Here is a 22,938-nt window from a genome sequence, read left to right on the forward strand (position 1 = left end):
TAGGGAGGGGGGTGTTTTGTTGTTGTTTATTTTTAACTAGACATGCAAACATAAACACAGACAGCCTCAATGGTACTGGGTTAAACCTTGGCTACCGAGAGAAGAAGGCCAGTGTACATGACAGCATGACGTCATTGTCAGGTCGACATGGAGATAAAGGGTGCCTTACCTACTGAGAGAAACTTCCCAAAGTTTGCTGTGTTCAACCGTGTGGCCAGACTAGTAGGCATAAAAAATATTTTTTGTTGCCTTAGAGAATGGCCATGGTAATTTTATGAAGATAGTCCAAACGAGTATTTTCTTCTCCTAAAGAGAAAGAACAATTCTCCATTTGGATAATTATATAATTGCAATTATTAGTGGACTTGTTTTTTAATTTTTCTTATATGTCTATCAAAGAAAGTCGAATATTTCATTTTATTTATTTTTTACACTGCAAAATAAACAATTTTTATATGAGAATATTTTTTAGACCATCCTTTTAAAAATAAATAAAACTTTTCATTGAGTATTTCTAAATATTTTCAAGTTAGAAGCATTTTTCAGGACGGTTAGAAGAATTTTTCACAACAGTTTTGTTGTTGTTTTGTTTTTGATTTTTTTAAACTAAAATGATCAATGAATTCAATATTTTAGCACCGGGTGTAATTTATTTCTTTGAAATACATTTAAAACTGTTAAAGTTTTTGTTTGTTTATTTTATAACACTTTTACTGCAAATAATTTACATGACTGAAATGGAAAATGAAATATGAAATTCTCTATTCTCTCTTATTATTTTGGTGCTTGTGCAGTGTATGCACTGTGCTGAAATAATAATGTTATTATTTAGAAAGTCATTCTTAACATGGGGGGTGGGATTTCTTACTATTCTGCACTTTCACTTAACAGTTTAATGAAAAAAAAAATTGAATTTTACTTGGAAATACTATCTTAAATATAGCACGGTGCGTACACTGCACTGATGATGGCCTGTGTGACAACTCCTAGTGACTGAAATATAATAATAATAATAATAATAATAATGTCCCCTCCCAAATTCACCACCACCCTGATTTAATATAGATGTTTACTTTATTTTTTTAGTTTTTTACCAATGTTCACATTATGGTGTGATTGTATTTTAGATTATTTTAGTTATGTGAACTTCATTTCCGTATTCATGTGTTCTGCACTGATATGAAAATGAAGACGATAGTGGAGTATAGGATTCCTAACCATGTAACTGATGAAAATACGCTACACATTTTGATGGAAAACATCAGGGAAAAATGGACATAGAAGAACAGGAAACCAAAACTTTAAATATAATTTCTGTGTTAAATGTAATAGTTATTTAAATATTTCAACATATAATCTTTATATTTTATATAGAATAATGGTGAGTTTTAATATTAATCAAATTTTGTTCCTTCCTTTTTTAGTGTTCTAATGCCCTTTTTCAAAAAGCTGTCATTCATTATCGTTATTCTGATGGTTTGACCATGGCTACGGAGAACATTAATCCAAATAATACAAATTATCAATCCTCATCTCTAAAATTCCAAAAGATAACATTCAACTTAATTATGCATGTGATTTTTCTCTAAATTCAATTAAAAAAATGTTTCTGCACTAGTAAGTTTTATTGTTTGTATTTAAATTATTTGTTTGAATTTAATTTGTTTCATTTAATTTATTAATTATTTATAATTTTAATTTATTATTAAATTAGTTTGAATTTAATTTGTTTTAATTTTTTGTATTTTATCATTTGTTTTCACTCTTAAAATTATTTGTTTGTTTTCACTTTTAAAATTATTCATCGTTTGTGCTTAATATGTTTCTTGAATTGTTTGTTCCCTAAATTCATAATTCAGTTTTATCAGTATTAAATTGTATATTTCTTTAAAATTACTTAATTTTACATAGATAATCTTGATATTTTATATTGAATAAAGTTCAGTTTCAGTATTAATTGAATTGTGTTCCTTTCTTTTGTTTTTTTTTAATTTGTTTTAATGCTCTTTTTCAAAAAGCCCACATATAGATTCAACAGTGACAGTTTGACAAATCTTATCTATATTGCCTGCAGGCATTTTTCTGTTAGCAGGCCTTCTGTTGGTGGGCACGGTTAAACAGAATTGAGAAGAAAAAAGATGACAAAACACCATGGTCTTATGTACGACATGAAAAGAAACTGAAATCTTAAGGAAAATCTCCATCATTCCAGTCATTATAAGAGCAACCAAATTCATGAAAAGAATTTTAAAATCTACCTGTCAAATATACCCGGTGAACCAAGTGTAAGAGAGATACAAACAAGTGCACTTAAAGGGACAGTTAGAATCTTAAAAAGATCTCTCAGTTGAAATGTATGAGATAGCGGATGAATGTCTGTCATTCAGTAGGATGCCCCATCCCTAACTAGAACAAAACGTTAAAGTTAAAAAGAGATAACGAAAAAAGAACAGTTGCCCTTTATATTATAGACTAGCATTTCAGCCCGGTGTTGTCTGGGTGTTTGGAGGTGTATTCCCGGGTGTTTGGAGGTGTATGTTAAGCAAAAAAAAAAAAGGAAGAAGAAAAAAGGTGGTCAATTTTTTTAACTTTGACCCCTATTATAACCCCTTAACATTTATTGTTTTGGGCTCAAATCAAGTTATTAAGTTAGATCCATGCCCAAGGAACCTATATCTAAAATTTCAAGTGTTTAGATTCAAAATTATCGGAGGAGTTTGGTAGAGTTATCAAAGGTCAAATTGTTGAACTTTCACCCCTTAACAGCCAAATTTCTGTCCGAAAACCGATCACAAAGATTTTCCCAAATATCAGTACCCTGTATATCAAATTTCGAGTCTGTAGACTTAAAATTGACAGTTATTCTGTAGAGAAATGTACACAGACACACACACAGACACGTTCACTTTTATAGATATATAGATTTAGTGCACCTAAACAATCGCTCTTTTTATCGACAATTTATTGACATATTGCATGTATATATTGTTAGGGTTTCTTAGCTAATGGATTACTGTTTGCTTTCTATGTTAAGAGACCATCAGTGTCTCTATTTATCTATTCTCAAATTTAAGAATCTGTCTGCCTTTTTCTTGTTTTTTTTTTTTTCTGAATCCATATAACAACTAGAAGATTACCTGTTTCAGGATGAGTAAAATTAATTCCACAAACAGAACATTTTCCATCACTTTTATGTCCTCTTACTGAGATTAAAATCAAGATATAATATTAAACATTATGTCTAGAATCCTTAATCCAGTTTTGTCCAAAATCCATTGTCTGATTTGGATTCTGGAAAATACCTAAAATTTAAGACTTAAACTAAAGAGATCTTAAGAAAAAATGAAGTTACAGGAATCTTGCAATATACACATTTATAACTTTATAAGCAATATACACATTATATATTACAGTATAACTCCTATAATTTGAACATTCACTTCGTTCAAATTAGAGGATGCTGTTCAAGTTTCATGATAAAAAAATGTGCTGCAGTTAACTTTAATTTTCTAAGAATTAAGAAATAGTAAATGAAATTCATTGCTATATGATACTTCAAGTATATATTGTTGAGTTTACGATATATTGTAAGTAAGAATTGTTAAATATTATTACCAGGAACAAAAACATTGAAAATAAATTAAATCTACTCTTACTTGTTAGGTATTTATTACCTAAGTTATCATCTACAGAAATCATAAATTTATGTAAAATACATTTTTTTTAGTTATTCATTGAATGAGTCTCATTGCAGTTTCTATTTTTATTGATTGAGGTCTCGGGCGCTGCCATTGTATTCCGTAAGCGATCACAACAATCTACAATTTCTTGGTTCTGTAGCTTCTTTATGATTATATCTCTTCGGAGTGACATTGCTTGCAAAACATAGTTGTCACTAAAGTAAGGACTTTTTTCTAGAAATTTTATAACCGTCTCCATAGACTTTTCTGTATCACCTCATGATATTGCTTCATCAGAGTGTTCTTAGTTATTTACATTAGGGTGAAGAGAATGGGAGCTGTCGCTATTTTCATCACCATTACTGCCTTCAGGATATTGATCAGTAATTTCCTCATCTTGTTGCATCCACATTTCAACATCATTTGCATTAAGTGATTTAAGAACAACGTGGTTGATCGGTAACCGTTTGGTTTAAAGAATTTTTTCTAGACCCATTCTGATGGGTCGTTTTACACTATTTTAAATATAGCAATCTGAAAAATTAATTATCAATAACTAATCTACATTAATTACATAGTACCAATATTAACATTTCTGCGCAATATCTGACTAAACCATGTAAACAGTTTTACTGCAACTCCGCATCAAATAGGCTAATACAATTTCAATGATGAGACAGTTCAAGTTTAAAGAAAGTCCAGGTTTAGAAGAAGTCCAAATGAGAGGAAGTTCAAATTAAAGGAGTTTTACTATATTTATTTTTTTAATCCTTTGAGATGAGGCTTCATTATTTGAGTATTCATTTTTTTGCGGACTGAAAACTGTAGAAACTCAATGCCTCTATCCACTGCGCCACAGGCCCCGAAGGTCAATCAAGATGTGAGTTTTTGGTCTTATAAATCCAATTTTATGTTATTTGATCTTTCACTGTTGGGTCCATCTAAGTATCAAGTACTTATGTATGATATGAGACGAAATTGGAAATTAAAAGAGGTTTCAATTATACCAATCATCATAGGAGCAACTGGGCTTATGAAAAAGAACTTTAAAAAGTACATAGCAAGTATACCCGGTGAACCAAATGCAAGTGAAATACAAACGCTTGCACTGAAAGGGACGACTAGAATCCTAAAAAGATCTCTTGGTTGGACTCACTAAAATAGGGGTAAATGGTAGACATCTGGTTGGATGTTCCATCCCCTAGAAGAAAAAGATGACGAAAAATGAAAAAAAGAGAGAATGATATTATATATTTTATTTTAATTTATTTATATATATATAGTCTTTGAAGTTTTTAACCTTTCAAACTATACAAAAAAAATATTTTTTATCATTCGTTAGAAAACCATCTAGTCAGTAAGTCATTTAATCACGTGCAATCACTGCATGAACTTGTTCTCAAATTTACTATAGTACTAATAATTTATTTTTTAAGGGATCATCAGTTGTTTACCATGAAACACTGTTTCGGGGATTTAAAAACAAAACAGTATATTACATCATGGCTCCCCAGCAGTGTTGATCAAACACCATCTCCCTTAATCTTAGGAAGAAGACATGTTACAAACATTTGATCCAATTTCCTATTCTTAATTACAATTACTAACCTTTTCATAAAAATAAATTTCTTACCTGTGTGATTCATCAATTTCCAAATTAAAAATGTATATATTTTTTAATTTATCAGTCTTGTATTTATAAGATTAGGATTAATCCATTTAACTACTTATCACCCCCACTATGATTAGTATTTTGTATATTTGCATTCTTATTTATTTAAAATTAAATATATTCAGTTTTCATATATATATATATATATATATATATTTTAGTCCTTTGAGATGAGGCATCATAATTTGTGTATTCATTTTTTTGTGGACTGTTATCTTCATCTTCGTAGTTGTTTTTCAGCCAACTTATCCTTTGGCCTTCTATATGTGGTTAACTGTGATGGGATAGGAATGCTGAGTTTTGTACTGTATCTCCAGTAATTACTGCCTTCCATAGTTGTTGTTGTTTCACCATGTTGTTGGCCACTAATCCTCTGGCCTGCTTTGGGTAGAATTGAAATTGACCAGATAAGAACACAAAATTGGATTTATGAGACCAAAAAATTCAACCTCGATCGCCTTTTAGAGCCTGTGGAGCAGTGAATAGAGAAATTGAGTTTCTATGGTTCGGGTTATTTAATGTTGAATCCAATCATTTTGTTTCAAGTTCTCTATATCTTAAAATATTTATTCGTGGTGTTTAGTTTTTTGTTTTTTATTTTATGGCATATCAACCTTCTTCTTTTTTTTTTTTTTTTTTGACCATTTTAATGCTAAATCTGGTCATTTTGGTAAAAGTTTTTATGCTTAAAGTTTTTTTATATCTTCAAGTATTTACTCATAATATTTGGTTTGGTTGTTTTGTAGAGGAAAATTTTTGTTTTTAACTTTGCATAACATGATTGAATTTTGAAAAGAGAAAAAAAATAATGTTTATGTTTAATGCATTTAGGTCAGGGAGCTGGTATCTTCAGACAGCCGAATGTGCTAGCACCAGTTTTCATTTTGGTAATTTGTAATTATTTTCTTGAACAGAATATATAAAGATTTTTTTTTCTAAAGAACCTATGTTTATGTTTTACTGCAGGAAGTGCCCTGGAAAAAGTTGGCGGCAAAGATTTTATCACGGCAATAAAGGATTTGTCATCTAAAGGCACACTTGACCTCGGGGAAGGTAAGATTTTTTTATGCTCCAGTTTTTAAAAAATTTCTTTATATCTTCGTACATATCTTTTTATATATTTAAAATTTTCAGTATATAAATGTATGTTATAGAAACTGACATGTTAAAATTCAGGAAATTTAAATAAATTTCAATAAGAGTAAAATTTTTCAAGGAATCTAAAAACACCATTGAAATTTTCCTTTGATTTCATCTCGAGTTACTAGGGGCAGTTACCGGTTAGGTCCATAAAATAACTGAGATATATTAGAATGTAAAAAAAAAAAAAAATTCATTATCTATATAAATAAAGCAGATGTATGTTTGTATGTGTGTCTGTTTGTCAGTGTGAAAATATTTAACTGATAAACTTTTAAACTACTGGTCACATAGCACTGAAATTAACAGGATATAGTAATCTTACACCAAGGCTGGTTTATATCAAGTAAAATCTTTAGATGGGACATATTTCTATTACTTTTGTGTATATGCAAATTCATTCATAGCTTGGAAGTGGTTTAATTTTAACTCTTATCTGTCTGTTGATAACTCAAATAGTAGGCAATACAGCTGAAGCACTAAATGTTTTGGTTTCGATTCTAGTTGATTGCACCTAAGTCATTTTTTTTTTTTTAACTTTTGAAATTAGTATTATATATTAGGTACAATATAATATTCCAAAGAGAATTGGCTCTGTAATAATAAATACAAAATTAACATGAATGAAACTATATTTAATGCTGTGTTAGTCACCTGGGTGTTCCAAACATGGTTAGTCACATGGGGTGTTTATATACTCCAATGCAAAAATATTTATAATATTATTATTTTTGAAAATATAGTTATCCTGCTGATTCAGGATATATTGAATAGTTTGAATCATTTATAGTTTGTTGATATTAATATAAAATAATTCAATAAAATAAATTATAAAACAAAGGAAAAATAAAGATATTACATTAGTTAAGTTCATAGTTACAAAATTGAAAGAGTAATAAACTTGAAAATAAAATAATAATCCCATCAAAACTGATGATAAAGAAAATACCAAAACATATTAATTCCATATTAAATATTACAGAGTAGCATAATGATACATAATATGCGCTTATATCTACAAATTTTTGTTTCCACTGGAAAAATACAAAAATATATAAATTATAAAATCATACCTACGTTAGTCAGCTGGGGTGACTGGACACCCCAAAAGGACAAAGCGACATCTACTTTCAAGGAAAACTGAGATACAACTGCACCATACCACATGTGCTATACCCTCACTGAGTCAGGAGAGTACTGGGATGGAGGAAAAGAAATAAATTGCCAACTAGGAATTATGAGCACTTAAGCAAAATTGGGGTGATAAAACACCCTATGGGACTAACACAGGGTTAAGCATATTTTATTATTAAGCAAGGCTGAGTGACCCCCCACTAGTTTTTAAATAGATCTATAGGAAGCTGATTTTAATATTAACTCTGTAGTGGTCGATGTAAACATATTGATGTATAAAATCAAAATGCATAGCCGCATTCGTATGCATATCGTCTGCGCATACACTATCCTACATAAAAACAAATAATTATATTTTGAACCAATCAGAAAACTTTCTGAATTTATATGAAACTAGCGGGGGGTACCCGGCGTTGCCCGGGTGTTTAGAGGTGTGTGTGCTCGGGCGGGGTGTTAATCAAAACATAAGAATAAGCGAAGTAAATATTTTAAAAAAAAAAAAACACAAAGAAAAACTAACGTTTAGATAATGAGGCCGCGCTCTAAGCAACTGAGCTAAGACAACGTCGCCGAAATTGTGTCGCTTTTCCAAATATTTAAAGTAAATCCGGTTACGACGTCGTATGATGCATGCGTAGAAGCAAACTCGTCATGAGAGGACGGTTTTTGTCTGACCTCCAACCCCTGTAGAAAACTACTGATTTCAAGGTGAAGGAATTAACGTTTTTGGCCAATTTTTCGATATTTGTCGGGCGAAGGTTGGAAGTTTAAAATGATACCGATGTGGCGAAAATCCGTGACCCGTGTGGAAAGTTTTTGCGAGACATACAAACACATATACATACATACATACATACCATGCACACATTTTCACTTTTCTATTTATAGATATTCTTTCTGGGAGCTACATAAACCCTTTAAAAACTATGTATATGAAATATATCCAATCCATTTTGCTGAAATATTTTACTAATACAATAACAAAAGAACATTAATTCTTAAAAACAACTTTCAATGAATTGTCTATAATATAAATCTCACCTGTTTGTTTACATGTATGTATGTATGTTTGTATGTCTCGCAGAAACTTTCAACAGAGATGACAGATTTTCATGAAATCAATATCGTTTTGAAGCTTGACCCTTCGGACGACAAATATTGAAAAATTAGCTAAAAATATTAATTCCTTCATCCTCAACTGGGCACTTTTCTACAGGGAGGGGTTGCTTTTTTCGCCAATATTTTTGAAAATTATTCTCTCTTTTCGATTGATTAGCCTTAATTTAAACCTACGTCACTTCCAGTTTGGCAATGGGCACAACAGCAAAGACATCACGTTTTTTTTTTGTTTTTGTTTTTTCACATTCTTGTCCTCCTTCGCGGTACAGGTTCAAGCCTGACTGCCTACTACCAATTTTTTTTTTTTTTTTTTTTTTTTTGCTCAACACACACTGCCAAACACCCGGGCAACACTGGACACCCAGGCTAGTGATTTTTAAAAATAAGCAGCAAAGTTTTGAACATGATTTTCCTGACACCTGAAACTCACAGCTCTAATTAATTGATCCAGAGTTCTAATGTCTCAGCTAGCAAATCCCTTGTTTTTACAAGAACTCCAGAAATATTCACAAACATTCTATGTTTTCCTATTGCTGTAAACCTTCCATCTTAAACAAATATAAAATTATCTGTTTTGTGAATATATGCCTTCTTAACTCATTATTTTGTTTTGTTTACCGCATGGCAGTGTCTCTTGTTTTTCTCACATTTTGATTATCAACCCTGCAAATCTTTTTCATTGAAATTATTTCTCTGAATCCAACTCATCCCAAAGATACTTCTCTCAAACAAACACCCTAAAGTAAAACCCCAAAACTGGCGTGAACACATCCTTAAGAACAAAGGACTGACACCTCTAAAACTGGTAACTCTAAGACTGTTTTCTATAGTAATCTCAAACATTGAGATACAAGACTTATTTTCCAAAAAAATATTACATTGTTTACACATTTGACCCAGTATTCCTCCTCTAGACAATTATTATGTTCACAACGTTTTAGACACTGATTTTCTGAGGTTCAACAACTCATACACATAAATTTTCCTAAAATTTATTAAAAGTGATATATTTTAGTAGCACATCTTTTTGTTTGTTTTTGTTTTTTGTTATTCCACCTTATGCTGACAGAAAATTTAAATAAACAGTCCAGTCTAAAGAAAGGAAAACAACAAATGATATATTTATATAAATTATTAGGACACGTGGAAATTCCATGAGAAAGATGAATTTAATTAACAAATATGTTTTGATAAAGCTGATATTTTTGTGGCTAGCACAACCAATAACATTCTGCAATTATGAGTTTATTAACATTTCTATGAAAATAGTGTCCATTGTATTTTATATATAGAACTGACTCAAATGAGATAAATTAATAAGTATAAATAAATACGCAGAAAGTAATATTGTGCTACATAGTTCAATACAAATAAAATAAAAAATCACATTGTAAGAGATAATCTTTAATTTATTTCTTCAGTCTAGCACATATCGACAGACAATCTTTTTCGTCCTGTTTTTTTCGGATGTTCCCTTACTTATGCAGAATTAGCAGTATTATCTTTGGAATTTTCTAGGCAGTTTACATAAAATACTGAAAGGTGCCAAAACACTGAGCTGATGAGATTGTGACAGCTAATGTCATTTAAGAAAACATTTATTTGCTATCATTAGTTTAATAAAAAAAAAACTAAATATTTATCTTGATTTAAACAAGTCATAAAAATCATAAAAAATCAAATAAAATTTTTTGTTTGTTATCAGTTTGTTATTCAAAAAATAAATATTTATTCATGAAACTTACCTTACAATAAGTGATTTTTTTTTATTTGAGTTTTAATTTTATTAAATTTTGTAGAAATTGTCAAAAAATTATTCATTGTGTTTTCTTTGTAATAACAAAAAGAATATTATTTTCATTTTTCATTGCATTATCTTCGTAATAATAGAAATATATTTTTCATTGAGAAAAATGGCCAGTGTTTGCACGAAAGAAAAACCATGAAACTTTTGTTTGGCACCTTCTGAAAACTAATGATGAAACACCAAAAACACATTTACCATGTTTAATCCTCACCTGGTATTTCTGAAACTGTTTAAACAGTAGGCAGAAATAAGTGATATATTCCTCATATGAGGCACTTACCACAAGAAGATTGTCTATGTGATTATAAACAAAGTCAAGATCTCGTACTGCTTGAAATACTTGTAAAATATAGTGATGCAATGGGCTTGAAAATGTCATTAAAACCAGATAATCCTATGATTTGGGATAAAAATTTTCTCATTATCGGAGTATTCATTTCTTTTTGTGTGTGTATGTGAAGTTAGGGGAAATAATAATCAAATGATTTTCACTTTCATTACCTGTCCCTATTTTAACTTGTTATGGCGAGCAGTTGTCCGATCGGTCACCAGAAGGTAGACATGCAAGCCATAGTCTACAACTGGATAATCATTAATTTTTTTATGTAAAACGAGTTATCTCCCCTACTCAAAAAAAGAAATCAGAAGTTGTGGAGGTTATGAGAAACTTGTCATAGATACCTACTTTCTTAAGCCTTGAGCCATCCACAACTGCCCGCCAACGTCCACAGTCCTGGGCGGTTTGCTCCAACTCTCTCCAGGAGTAGCCGGTCAGCTTAGCATTTGTAGCCATAATGTAATAGCATTACTGCGACAGTATTCATTGGACTCACTTGGATAAGAAGAAAATGATCAGCAGTCTTCAGTAAAAAAGACAAATTTCTTCTCTACAACTTAAATGAACTTTTATTCAAATTTCATCAACACAGAAAAGGAACCAGGCGTTAAGAAAAGAATATAAGATTGATTGGTCAACATCTATCTACTATAGAAATGTTGATAAAAAAAAAAATTCTCCATTTTTGATGTTTCTGATTCTTCGTTGAATCATCTAAAGGTGAAAAAGCAAATACAGAAAAGAAGAGAATTTCAAAAGGTAGCTGCAAAAGGTAACTGCAAAAGGTAGCTGTAAAATCAACTGGATGTTAAAAGAATGGACTCAAAAAATTCCGCAATGCCAGAATTAGCATCACAGAATATATTTGTATTGTGTTAAGCATTTTAAAATGTTGTCACTGGTTTCATACGTGATATTATACATAATATTACACACACACACACACACGTTATATAATTATTTCCACAATAAAACATCGCAGCTCACAAGGCATGAAAGTTGTACAACGGAAATCCTAGACTCAAGCTTCGCCCTCATTTGTGCTCATCAGTTGAACATATCCGAACTCAAGATTCAAAACACAAGTCACTTTCATGCGAGGTGAGTACTCTGACATTTTAACCAGTGCCAAGAAAGTCTATTAGCTAACACAGATCAAGCAAACCAGTGCAAAGTCAGGCTGTGGAATGTACCTACTTCTTCTCAACCTGCAGTGTAGTCATTCAATTACTAAGTCCTCAGGTCAATGTCTCACAAGTAAGATATGTACATGAAAAAGAGAAAACATTTATAGTTATATGTATTTTATATTATAAGCAACAATACTTAAATAACTCTCTCACGTATGGGAATAATATGTAATTATAATTATAGGAATAATATATAATTATAATATGTAATTATAGGAATAACTCTTATTAGTAATTACTAAATATGTTTTATTCACAGCAACAATATGTCCCGGGCATCATTTTCCAGCCAGATTTGTAATCCTTTGTCACGGCCCCTCTTGGCAAACTCTTGATCGTGATAATGTTCTGGAAAAGACGATTAAGAATTGTCTGCATGTGGCTGACCAGAAGAATCTGAAAAGTATAGCATTTCCATCAGTCGGAAGTGGACGGTAAGTTCTTTGGTTTCTACTATCTTGATGGTTGTTGGTTGGTTATTTTTGTTTTACGGCGTATCAACCCTTTTCAGGTTATTTAATGCTGAATCCAGTGATATTGAAGAAAATTTTTTAATAGAATATATATATATATATATATTTTTTTTTTTTTTCAAGTCGGTTTCTATTTAACCCATAGTTGGGACCCTAATGGGTACTACCACTCCGGGTCAGTGGACCTGGGAGCAATGGCAACACTCCCCAAAGATCACAAACTGGGGCCTCACCATCGGATATAGTTTAAGTCATATCCAGGACATCTACTATCTTGAAGTACCAAAGGGAGATACGTATAGCATGAACAAAAGGAGGGATCTAGCAAGGGCATAAGGTTAAGATATGCATGGTTTAAACAAAAGGAAAGATCGACAACATGTCGACAGAGTTTTGTATGGCAAGGACAGAGAGAAATGGCTGTATGAGATACAAAAAGAATGTATATGTATGGCATGAAAAGAAAGAAGCATCTATGTAGGACCATGTGCTCCACCACTCATCAACAATCGCTGATCCCAACGCTGTTGCTGTGGTCTTCTCTCAGCTTCCATTCTCATTCTGACTGTGTTGTCATCTCTCACACTGGCAACTGCCATGGAGGTGCGCATGGGTTCACAAGTATAAAAATAAACAATGCAAAACAGAAACTCAAGAGAAATAAAAGCCACCAACACATTCTGTATCTATCGGTTGGGTTCTGGGTGTGTGTGTGTGTGTGTGTGACATCACGAAGAAACAACCCTCTAAACGCTAAGGTCTATATCTACATCTTCTGTCAAGGCCGTGTTCGTCAATTCATTTCAGCTCATCTCAATCTGCTCAGAGCCACAACTTGCGTTCAACTGTGCCAAACTGGAAACTGTCCTCAACTGTCACAAACTCAAAACTGTCCATAAATTGTCCTTAACTGTCGTAGACTGTCGCAAAATTCACTGCCACTCCTAAAACTCTTTGTAAACTAACTCTAAATATAGCAACCTGCATGTCTGCTCTTTTGTCCCAGTGACCTGCCACATCTTGATTAACAATTCTATTTCAGCTTTTGTGTGTCTTGGTGAACAACTTCCTCCCAATTGTCTTTCTACTAACCTCATTTCCTATAACATTTAAAAAAAATTTTTTTGCTGATCAACTTATTTCCTTCTTTTTGTTATAGTTTTTTCCTTTTTTGTTACTTTCTAACATTGGGAGGCGGAAGTTGATCGTTTCAGATTTGCATGACATAGACATAAAGTTGAGGTACGTATGGTGAAGACAAAATGGAAATGCTATATGGCAATGTCAGGAAGTTCCTTGGTTTTTTGGAGCAGTAGTGTGTGTCCTTATGGATCTTCTAGGTATTAGTATCACGGAAGTGTTGCACTTGCTGAATAAATGCAGATGTTCTGTCAGTGTGTTGCAAATGTCTTTTACATTTTTATAACCGTAATATCTTTCCATCTTAAGCCTTTAACTCTTTGCAAGTGACTTTTAAAAATGGTTTATATTTCTTAAAAAAAAACTGACAACTATGTGCCTCTTCATTTGTTTGTGCATCTGATGTCATTGGTGATTCTTAGAGTAATATAAAGTCAATATAAAAAGCACGAAACATTAATATTATTGTTTCTTTTTTCCTTTCCCTTTGCAAAACTCAATCACGTTCTACAAAGCCAAAAACAAAAACAACAATTTTCCTCTACAAAACAACCAAACCAAACCAAACACTATGAATAAATATTTGAAGATATAAAGAACTTGTAGCATAAAATCTTTTGCCAAAATGACTGGATTCATCATTGAAAACCCAAAAAGGTTTGAAATGCTGTAAAACAACAAAAACAAACAAAAAAATATACACATTGTTCTTAAAATAGCACGTCTTCAAATGCCTTACACATGCTAGTTCCATTTCTAAATTTATATATCCAGTCATTATAGTCACAATAACTGTGAATTTCTTCATTTGTTGTGTAATTATAGGGACTGCCATTAATAATTCTCAGACATAGAAAATATAAAATCATATAGGAGTCGTCATTCATAATTCTCAGATACAGAAAATATAGTCAAATAATATTCCTGCTATCATAAAAATAACATATATCCTTAAATACCTTATGCAGCCTCTCTCTCTCTCTCTCTCTCTCTATATATATATATATATATATATATATATATATATATAGAGAGAGAGAGAGAGAGAGAATTCAGTTACACATCTATATTTGAATTATAACGGACATGTTTGTTCCAAAAAGAATATAAATTGCATCATATCTTTATAAGTGTATTAACGGCTGTATGATGTTATAAAATCGATTGATTACCTGCTATATATGGGGCCTCATCATGGTGCACTGCTCATATTCCTCTTGCAGTGACTTAGTTTAAAATATATTTTAGTCTACATTGCACTGTAGAGAACCTACTGTTGATTTTATAAAATTATTTTTTATATAATCACTTGAATTAAAATTTAAAAAAAAAAAATCAAGTATCATCCTTCAATTATGCTCTAAACAGAAACATTCATTTTAAACATGCTCATTATATATCAAAGAACCTACTGTTGATTTTATATGCCTGGCCTTACTGCTTGTGCTGTGATAATGGCTTGCATTTAAGTTTAAAATGAAAATATCAAGTATCATGGTGCAATTGTGCTGTAAACAGAAACATTCATTTCAAACAAATTTCATATCAAAGAACCTACTGTTTAATTTATATGTCTGGCCTTTCTGCTTGTTTGTTAATAAAACTTCTTAAACTCGTGATTCTAGGCTGTAGGAGATTGGTCAAAATCGCATGTTCCTTCTTTCATGGGATTATTTCGATTATCAATATTTATCGAAGAGATTCTAATACAAAACCTATCTAAGAACACTGCCAGGCACACAAAGTACCTCTGTGTAAAATTTCATAAAAATCGGTTCAGCCGTTTTGGAATTCATAAGAAACAAAACTCGCAGACACAGACAAAGTTCCTTCTATATATATATATATATATATATATATATATATATAAATTTGAGGTTGCTATTTTTCAAAAGTAGGGTAACCAATGAAATATAACGAGGTTAATACGAGAGTGCTCAATACGGAAGTAGAGCAAGCAACATTTTCAAGACCGAAACATGCTCCTGACTGTGTAGCAACAAATTACTACTTATGTAAAGACAAATTGAAAATGTGTGTATATATATATATATATATATATATATATATATATACATACAGTATATTATGAAAGTGAATACACTCCTCACATTTTTGCAGATATTTAAATATATCTCTTCATGGGATAACAGTAACAAAATGACATTTTGACACAATGAAAAGTAGTCTGTGTGTAGCTTATATAACAGAATTAATTTAGTTTCCTCAAAATAACTCAAAATATAACCATTAAAAGATCACCTGCCAACAAAAGTGGGCACACCACTAAGAAACTACACCACTAAATGTCCAAATTGAGTACTGCTTGTCATTTTCCCTCCAAAATGTCATGCAACTCATTAGTGTTATTAGGCCCATGTGTGCATAGGTAGCAGTGTGTTCAAATTTGTAGTGCAGCTTGTTCGAACATGTTTTCCCTCACATATACACACCCACATGTACGCACGCACATAGGCACACACACACACACACATGTACACATCCTCATACATACACCCACATGTACGCACGCACATACGCACAGACACGTACATATATTCAATTTCACGTATATACACTCATATTCATGCGCACACACATGTGCTAACGTACATACATATACGCACACATATGCGCACAAGTACGCACACATGCGAAATGTCACTTTCCCTGAAAGGAGTTCCAGACATGTGCAGTCAAAACACTCACCCCGATATAAAAGTCCACGACACTATTCGACTTCCTCTTTCTTCCCTTTTGCCTGGTTTCGTCGCCCAGGCAAGTTCGGCGTCCATAACTCTTGGTTTGAAGACTTTTCCACGTGGACGACTGCTATCATGAACGCACGGTTTTGCTGAGGCAAACACTCCCTTACTACGTGCGGGACGGCCATTTCTCGCCCTCAACTTCATTTCTTTCTTTTCCACGCATGTAGTCGTCAACGCCTGAATGAACACATGTTACACCTAAACCATTTTTATTTCCAACAGAAAATAAACGACATGTTTATTCCATCCCATCAATTGAGTTTTTGTTTCCTTCAATTCCATTCATTTCATTATTTTCTTTTGTAACGGGATTAGGATTTATATGTCCTAGTCCTCTACAAGCTCTCACATTCTCTCATACTGGTCACTGGAAGTTCCAACATGGGAAAGAACTCTCTGAGGATCTTAAAAAAATATATTGTTATGCTACATGAAGATTGACAACACTCTGAAACTGAGAATATCCTTAGATACATGTAAAAACCATTATGATCGTTTCATTTTGACAAGTTTAAACTTTGAAGTATTAAATGTGTAAGGAATATCAAAAGGAAAAGAAGAATTTGGAGAAAGACTCCAACAATATGGCTGGAAGTTTTTTTTTTGTTTTGTTTTTTTTTATAAGGGAATCGCTACTTATCAAGGCCCAGAGGCCACTCGAGGTTAAGGGTTAAAGTGTGTACAGTGCATAAACATCTATGGTGAAACTCCAGACCAAACAATTGCAAGACTTGAACATACAACTGCGGATAGAAAGATTTGAACAACTTTTATTAAGAACATTATGGGGAGCAATCTTTGAAGACGTGAAGACTATGATCCTTTTACAAATACGAAACAAAGGAGATAACTCTTAGCAGACTGACGATCATTAATTATTTTAACACTCCTCAATTGCTGTAAAATTATTGTCTCATTTCACTAGCACCTAACAGTTCTCTGAACTTCACAAATTGTGTGCTCACAAATAAAATCCTTTTGTCAGCTTTCATGCCTTTACTCTAGCTTAATTGTCTTCATTTCCACTTGCTTTCCGATGTAATGAAGCTTTTAATGTCTATATGTTTGTCTTGTCCATGATATTGTCCATTTTTTTGCATTAATATATTCAACAAAAATGCCACCAATGGATTCGTTAATAAAATTCACAATCCTTTCTATAATCCAACCATATTTGATACAAATAAACTTTAATCTATGTCCAACTTGTCCACCAAGTTTCAATCATGAATGTCCACCAGTCTTTAGTTTATCACTGTTCAATTATAAGCATAAATCTAAATATGATGAGCAAAATTCTTATTGCTGCTGTTGCTTGGAAGCGTACAGTTTCCCACTTTTTACACAGGTCTTTGCATCAGTATTATTATACACTATATTTTCTGCTGCATTTGTTGACTAGTAGATGGCAGACAAAACAATGCTGCTTCTTATGGTCCTTCTCTCTACATTCGCAAATGGTTGAGTTTTTTTATTTTTATTTTTTACTAAGTGATCACTGCTTATTAAGGCCCAGAGGTCACTCTAGAATAAAGGTTAGAGATCTCAGTAATGATTGTAATGATTGATAATGGTGAAAATTGGATAGGATTTGATAATTTAAGAATACTGCGCAACAACAATTTGTTTACATTGGACTTGAAAATGATCATATTGTAGTCAGCTGGTACTGTGTTCCACAGTTCTAAGAAAGAAACTTTGTTTATGGAAGCTTCATTTGTTTATGGAAGTTTCATTGAGTAATTGTTGATATTGGTTGTAGCCAGACAAATGTTGCGAACATTTTACAGGGGGAGAGCATAGATTAAAGTTCAGTTGAATATCTGCCATGAAAATAATGATAGAGTAGAGATACTTGCAACGTCTTTTCTGTGAGAAAGAGGTAATGAGGAGGGAGAAAGGGTATTGCTCAGCAGCAACTTTTAACCCCGACATCCATATTCTCAGGAGGTTGAGTGTTCTCTGCTGGACCCAGAGTGGTTTTGAGCCAGTGGGAAGGGCTTCCAAAGGGGGGATTCCTATGTAAGTAGGAAAGCAGTTCTCTCAACGTATTGTTCACAGCTCCAATCTAGTCTCTTCCTAAGATGTTGTTAGAGGCTCAACATGGCTGAGGAAGCTTTTCTTTTACTTCAGTTTTTGTAAGCATTAGTTTATGTGCGTGAAGAACATGCTGTTCATCACTGGTAGCCATTTTGTCTCATATTTGAATCAAGGTAAAAGTGTTCACGTCACAAAACAAGCTTCTCTCTTTACATCATCAACATTCTAATCCACATTTGGCATCAATTGAAATGAATGGCTCTCGTCTTCAGGAGGCCTCAAGTTTTGACAAGCTTCTGGGCTTGACCATTACTCCTGATCTTAAATGGAACACGTACATCAAATCTGTTGCCAAGGCCGCTGGAAAAATGGTGGGATCTTTCTATCGATCCGGTAAATATCTCACTGCTGATGCTATTCTCTATCTATATAAGAGCCAGGTACGTCCAAAGATGGAATACTGTTGCCCCATCTGGGCAGGAGCTGCTAGAAAGGACTTGTCCTGCCTTGATAGAGTTCAAAATAGACTTTGTAGCCTCGTAGGAGATGTCCTTTTCTCTTCGCTGCAACCTCTATCTCACAGAAGAGATGTTGCGAGTTTGTCTCTGATGTATCGTTATTTTCATGGAAAGTGTTCGATTGAGCTTCAATCTATGGTCCCCTCTCGCCAAACTTTCACAAGAAACACTCGTCTAGCTGTAAACACTATCAATAATTCCCCCCACTCTTTATCTGTGCCTAAACCTAAACGTAGATTCCATGAACAAAGCTTCTTTCTTAGAACTGCACACCTGTGGAATTGTCTTCCGTTTTCCTGCTTTCCGGCTGACTACAATATGGTTGTGTTCAAGTCTAAAGTAAATAAGTTCTTGATGAGCCGTTCCATATAAGTTATCAAATTTACCAAATTTTCATTACTAATGATTACTATATTGTCCAATTTCTACTGTACACTCTTTAACCCTTATCCTTGAGTGGCCTCTGGGCCTTGATAATGTGGTGATGCCTATGCAAAAAAAAAAAAAAAAAAGTGATGCCTACTATTATCTTTGAATTCTACCAAACACTTTGAAGTCAAACCAAACGTTAATACATGATGGATCATATTCTGCAGAATGTCTAAAAGTGAATGGTAAGAGTGTGAACAAAAATAGGCAGTATACAAAGAAAACACTTGATAATAATCTTATTTTTAATATTCTATATTTTGTTTACAAATATACAGCAAGGTAGTTCTAGAAAGAAATAGCGGGAGGGTGCAGAAAAAGGTAAATAACCAAAAAAATGTTGCGATAGCCTTCAGTGAAACAAAAGACAAGAACATAATAAATCATATTCTGTAGAATTTCTAAAATGTATGGTGGAAGGATGCAGAAAAAGTATGTGTTGTGTAAAAGTAGTATGTGCGTGTTCCAAAAACAATCAGCAATAAAGAGCATGTTTTATGAGTACATTTAAAGAAGAAGAATTAAAAATAAGCACACTAAAACAGGGTTACGTATTTACATATATACAAGGATTATTTACACAGAACTATTGAATAATACAGTGTTTGAGTACAACGCGCGCGTGTCATGCATGAAGTGAAATGTCTTTTATGCATATGAGCTCATTGTATATACGTGTATGGATGAGTTAGAATGTTTGTTATGCATATGAGCTTATTTTGCATACGTGTGTCTGGATATTTATGTGTGTGATCACAAGAGTTCAATAAAATATGTGTTGAATGTTTATTGCGCATGCAAGCGTTTAAGGTATATGATATCGTCTTACCTTAAAACGATCCGCTTCTGTCAAAGCACGTGAGGAAAATAATGCACACATGCTTATATCGCAGCTTGACAAAAAAGAATGTGTGTTCATGTCGACGCCAAGCGACAAAAAAGAAAGAGATAGAAAGGAGCGGAACAGGAAATAAGGACGCCATCTGTCGGCTAAAATGGGAATCACAATAAGGGCACGTAACCGGTGCGTATTTGAGATTCGTTTGTGTGTGTGTGGCGGTGACCCATGAGATAGTATATCAGTCTGAAAACAGCTGCCCATATACGCAAATAACAATGTATATGATAAAGTATATTCTTGCACGTACAGATCAATCCACTAAACAATGTTAACATGGTATAATGATGTCAATATGTGAAAAGAATAATTTTTTTTGTAAAGACGAAATTCACATCCATATCATCGCTAGAAAGTATGGCACAAGGATACAGAAAAAGAGTTGTACACCCAAGAATATGACAAGAATTATGTTGAAAAAAAGAGGTAAACAACGAGGCAAATGTTGTGATAATGTACATTGTTGGACTTCAGTGAAAAAAAAATTAGTAAAAGACAAGAAATCTTAGATACATAAAAAATCATATTATATAGAATGTCTAAAATGAATGGTGGAAGGATGCAAAAAAAGTAGTATGCAACCAACAATGTGATATGATGAAGTATATTTTTGGACTTACAGAACAATCAACTAAATAAAGTTAACATAGCATAATGATATCTATATGTGAAAAGAATAATTTTTTTTGTAAAAACAGAATTCGCATCCATATCTTTGTTAGTATAATGGAAAATGTTTGGATAAAAAAAGATCGGCAGTTTGTGTGAGCAATATATGCCTAGGAAGTATAGCACAGGATAATATCAATATGTGAAATGAAGTTAACGGATCTGAATTAGAATAAGGATCTTTTAGGAAAGAAAAAATTAGCATACATATCATCTCTAATTAAACTGAAAACAGATCAGCAGTCTGTGTGAGCAATATATATATATACATGGCAGGCATGATCCGTCAGATAAACAAAAAGGGTGAGATGCACGAGATATTGGAAATTGTTATTAATGATAGATAGCATTCTACAGTTTGTTTTTTTATGGAAATTGCTCCAGATAAGATATGAAGCCACTTGATGTAAGAAGCTAAAAAAAAAAATAGTACTTCAAGGTCAAAAACTTGCCAACGATAAGTGTTAGATGGAATATATTCTAACTCAGAAAACAGCAATTCTTTCCTCTTTGTCAAAAACATTGCTCTTGGAATGTGAGGACTAAAGGAACAAAATCAGGGATGCGAGAGTTATGAGGCTGCCGAAAGTTGATGATGATGATTGGATGCAAGAATCACACTTCTTGAAGATTTATGTACATTTTATTATTTAAACAAAATAGAGACAGGAGACCTTGGAGACAATACATAATTTATTATATTCTTCAGAATGTCTAGAAGGAATGGTGGAAAGGTGCAGAAAAATGAGGGCAAACCACTTAAGTATATAGAGAAAAAATTTGCTCATCTTTTTTTAATAATAATATTCTGTTTTGGTTACAAATATACAGACACAAATTCTCCATTTTAAGAAGAATGTATGAGAATTTTATGAACAGGATGAACAAGTCATTTTACTTTATCTACGATCAAAATGTTAATACATTTACAAAGAGTTGCTTATCTTCTTTGAGATGTGGGCAGCTTTCTTAATTGTGTTATTGAAGTCTTTTGCTGTTTATGACTTATAAAGAGTGCGCTTGTTTTCTTCAAGAAGTTCTCATTCTTAAGAATGTAAAATCGGAGTAGGATTTATGACGCTTGTCCAGAAATCCCCCTCCTCCATAAAAAACAAAAATAAAGAAAAATCTTTATGGTGTACATACCTGTGATGGAAAGAAAATATCATACACCAAAAATCATGGAAATCATAGAAGTTTTATTTTTATGAAAAATATAATTTTTAAGCGAATTTGGGTTTTTGTATTATCCCCTCTCCATGTTAAGAAGGCTTTCTAAAATTTCACAAGTTTGAAGTATTTGGAGTTATCTCTCTTGCTCTTTCAAGCTGTTTTCAAGATGGCATCACAAGATTGTTGCTAGTTGTTCAGCCATAACATTTGATTTCTTACTTAAAAAAAAAATATTTTCCTAAAAATTACTGCTCAGTACTATTTACAAATATTATTGCATAAAATCATTATATCTAATGTTTTTGTTAAAAGAAATAACAGTATGTCATAGCTAATATGCAAAATGCTAAAAAAACATTTGTCATATTTGATGTTTTACATGATTGACATAAACAAATCAAACAAGATGCAAAGGGAGTTAACTCTGTTCATAATATGCTACAAGGATGGAGTACTGTTGCCACACCACATCTGGGTAGGAGCTGCTAGAAGCATTTTATCCTGCCTTGACAGAATTCAAAATAGACTTTGTAGCCTAGTGGGGGATGCCCTTTTCTCTTCCCTGCAACCTCTTTCCGACAGAAGAGACATTGCAAGCCTGTCTCTGCTTTATCGTTATTGTCATGGCAAGTGCTTGTCTGAGCTCCAATCTATAGGCCTATGGTACTATCGTTTCCCAGAGAGAGTTACTTGGTTGAGAAACGTCCTGGGAACACGACCAGCTCCCTGGGTGTGAGACACAATATCAAAT

General features: G+C 32.6%; 1 protein-coding gene across 2 annotated transcripts in view; it reads left to right on the top strand.

Annotated features, from left to right (window-relative positions):
* LOC145292953 (core histone macro-H2A.1-like) overlaps positions 1-22,938 on the top strand; it is a 45,837-nt gene that overhangs the window by 20,617 nt on the left and 2,282 nt on the right. For both annotated transcript variants that reach the window (XM_080139156.1, XM_080139157.1), the window contains 2 exons: positions 6,319-6,405; positions 12,339-12,513. In XM_080139156.1, coding sequence (XP_079995282.1) covers positions 6,319-6,405; positions 12,339-12,513 — 262 coding nt within the window. The remainder of the gene's footprint in view (positions 1-6,318; positions 6,406-12,338; positions 12,514-22,938) is intronic.

Source organism: Euprymna scolopes, chromosome 14, assembly GCF_053919585.1.
Source record: "Euprymna scolopes isolate OS-2025 chromosome 14, ASM5391958v1, whole genome shotgun sequence".
Lineage (NCBI taxonomy): Eukaryota > Metazoa > Mollusca > Cephalopoda > Sepiida > Sepiolidae > Euprymna > Euprymna scolopes.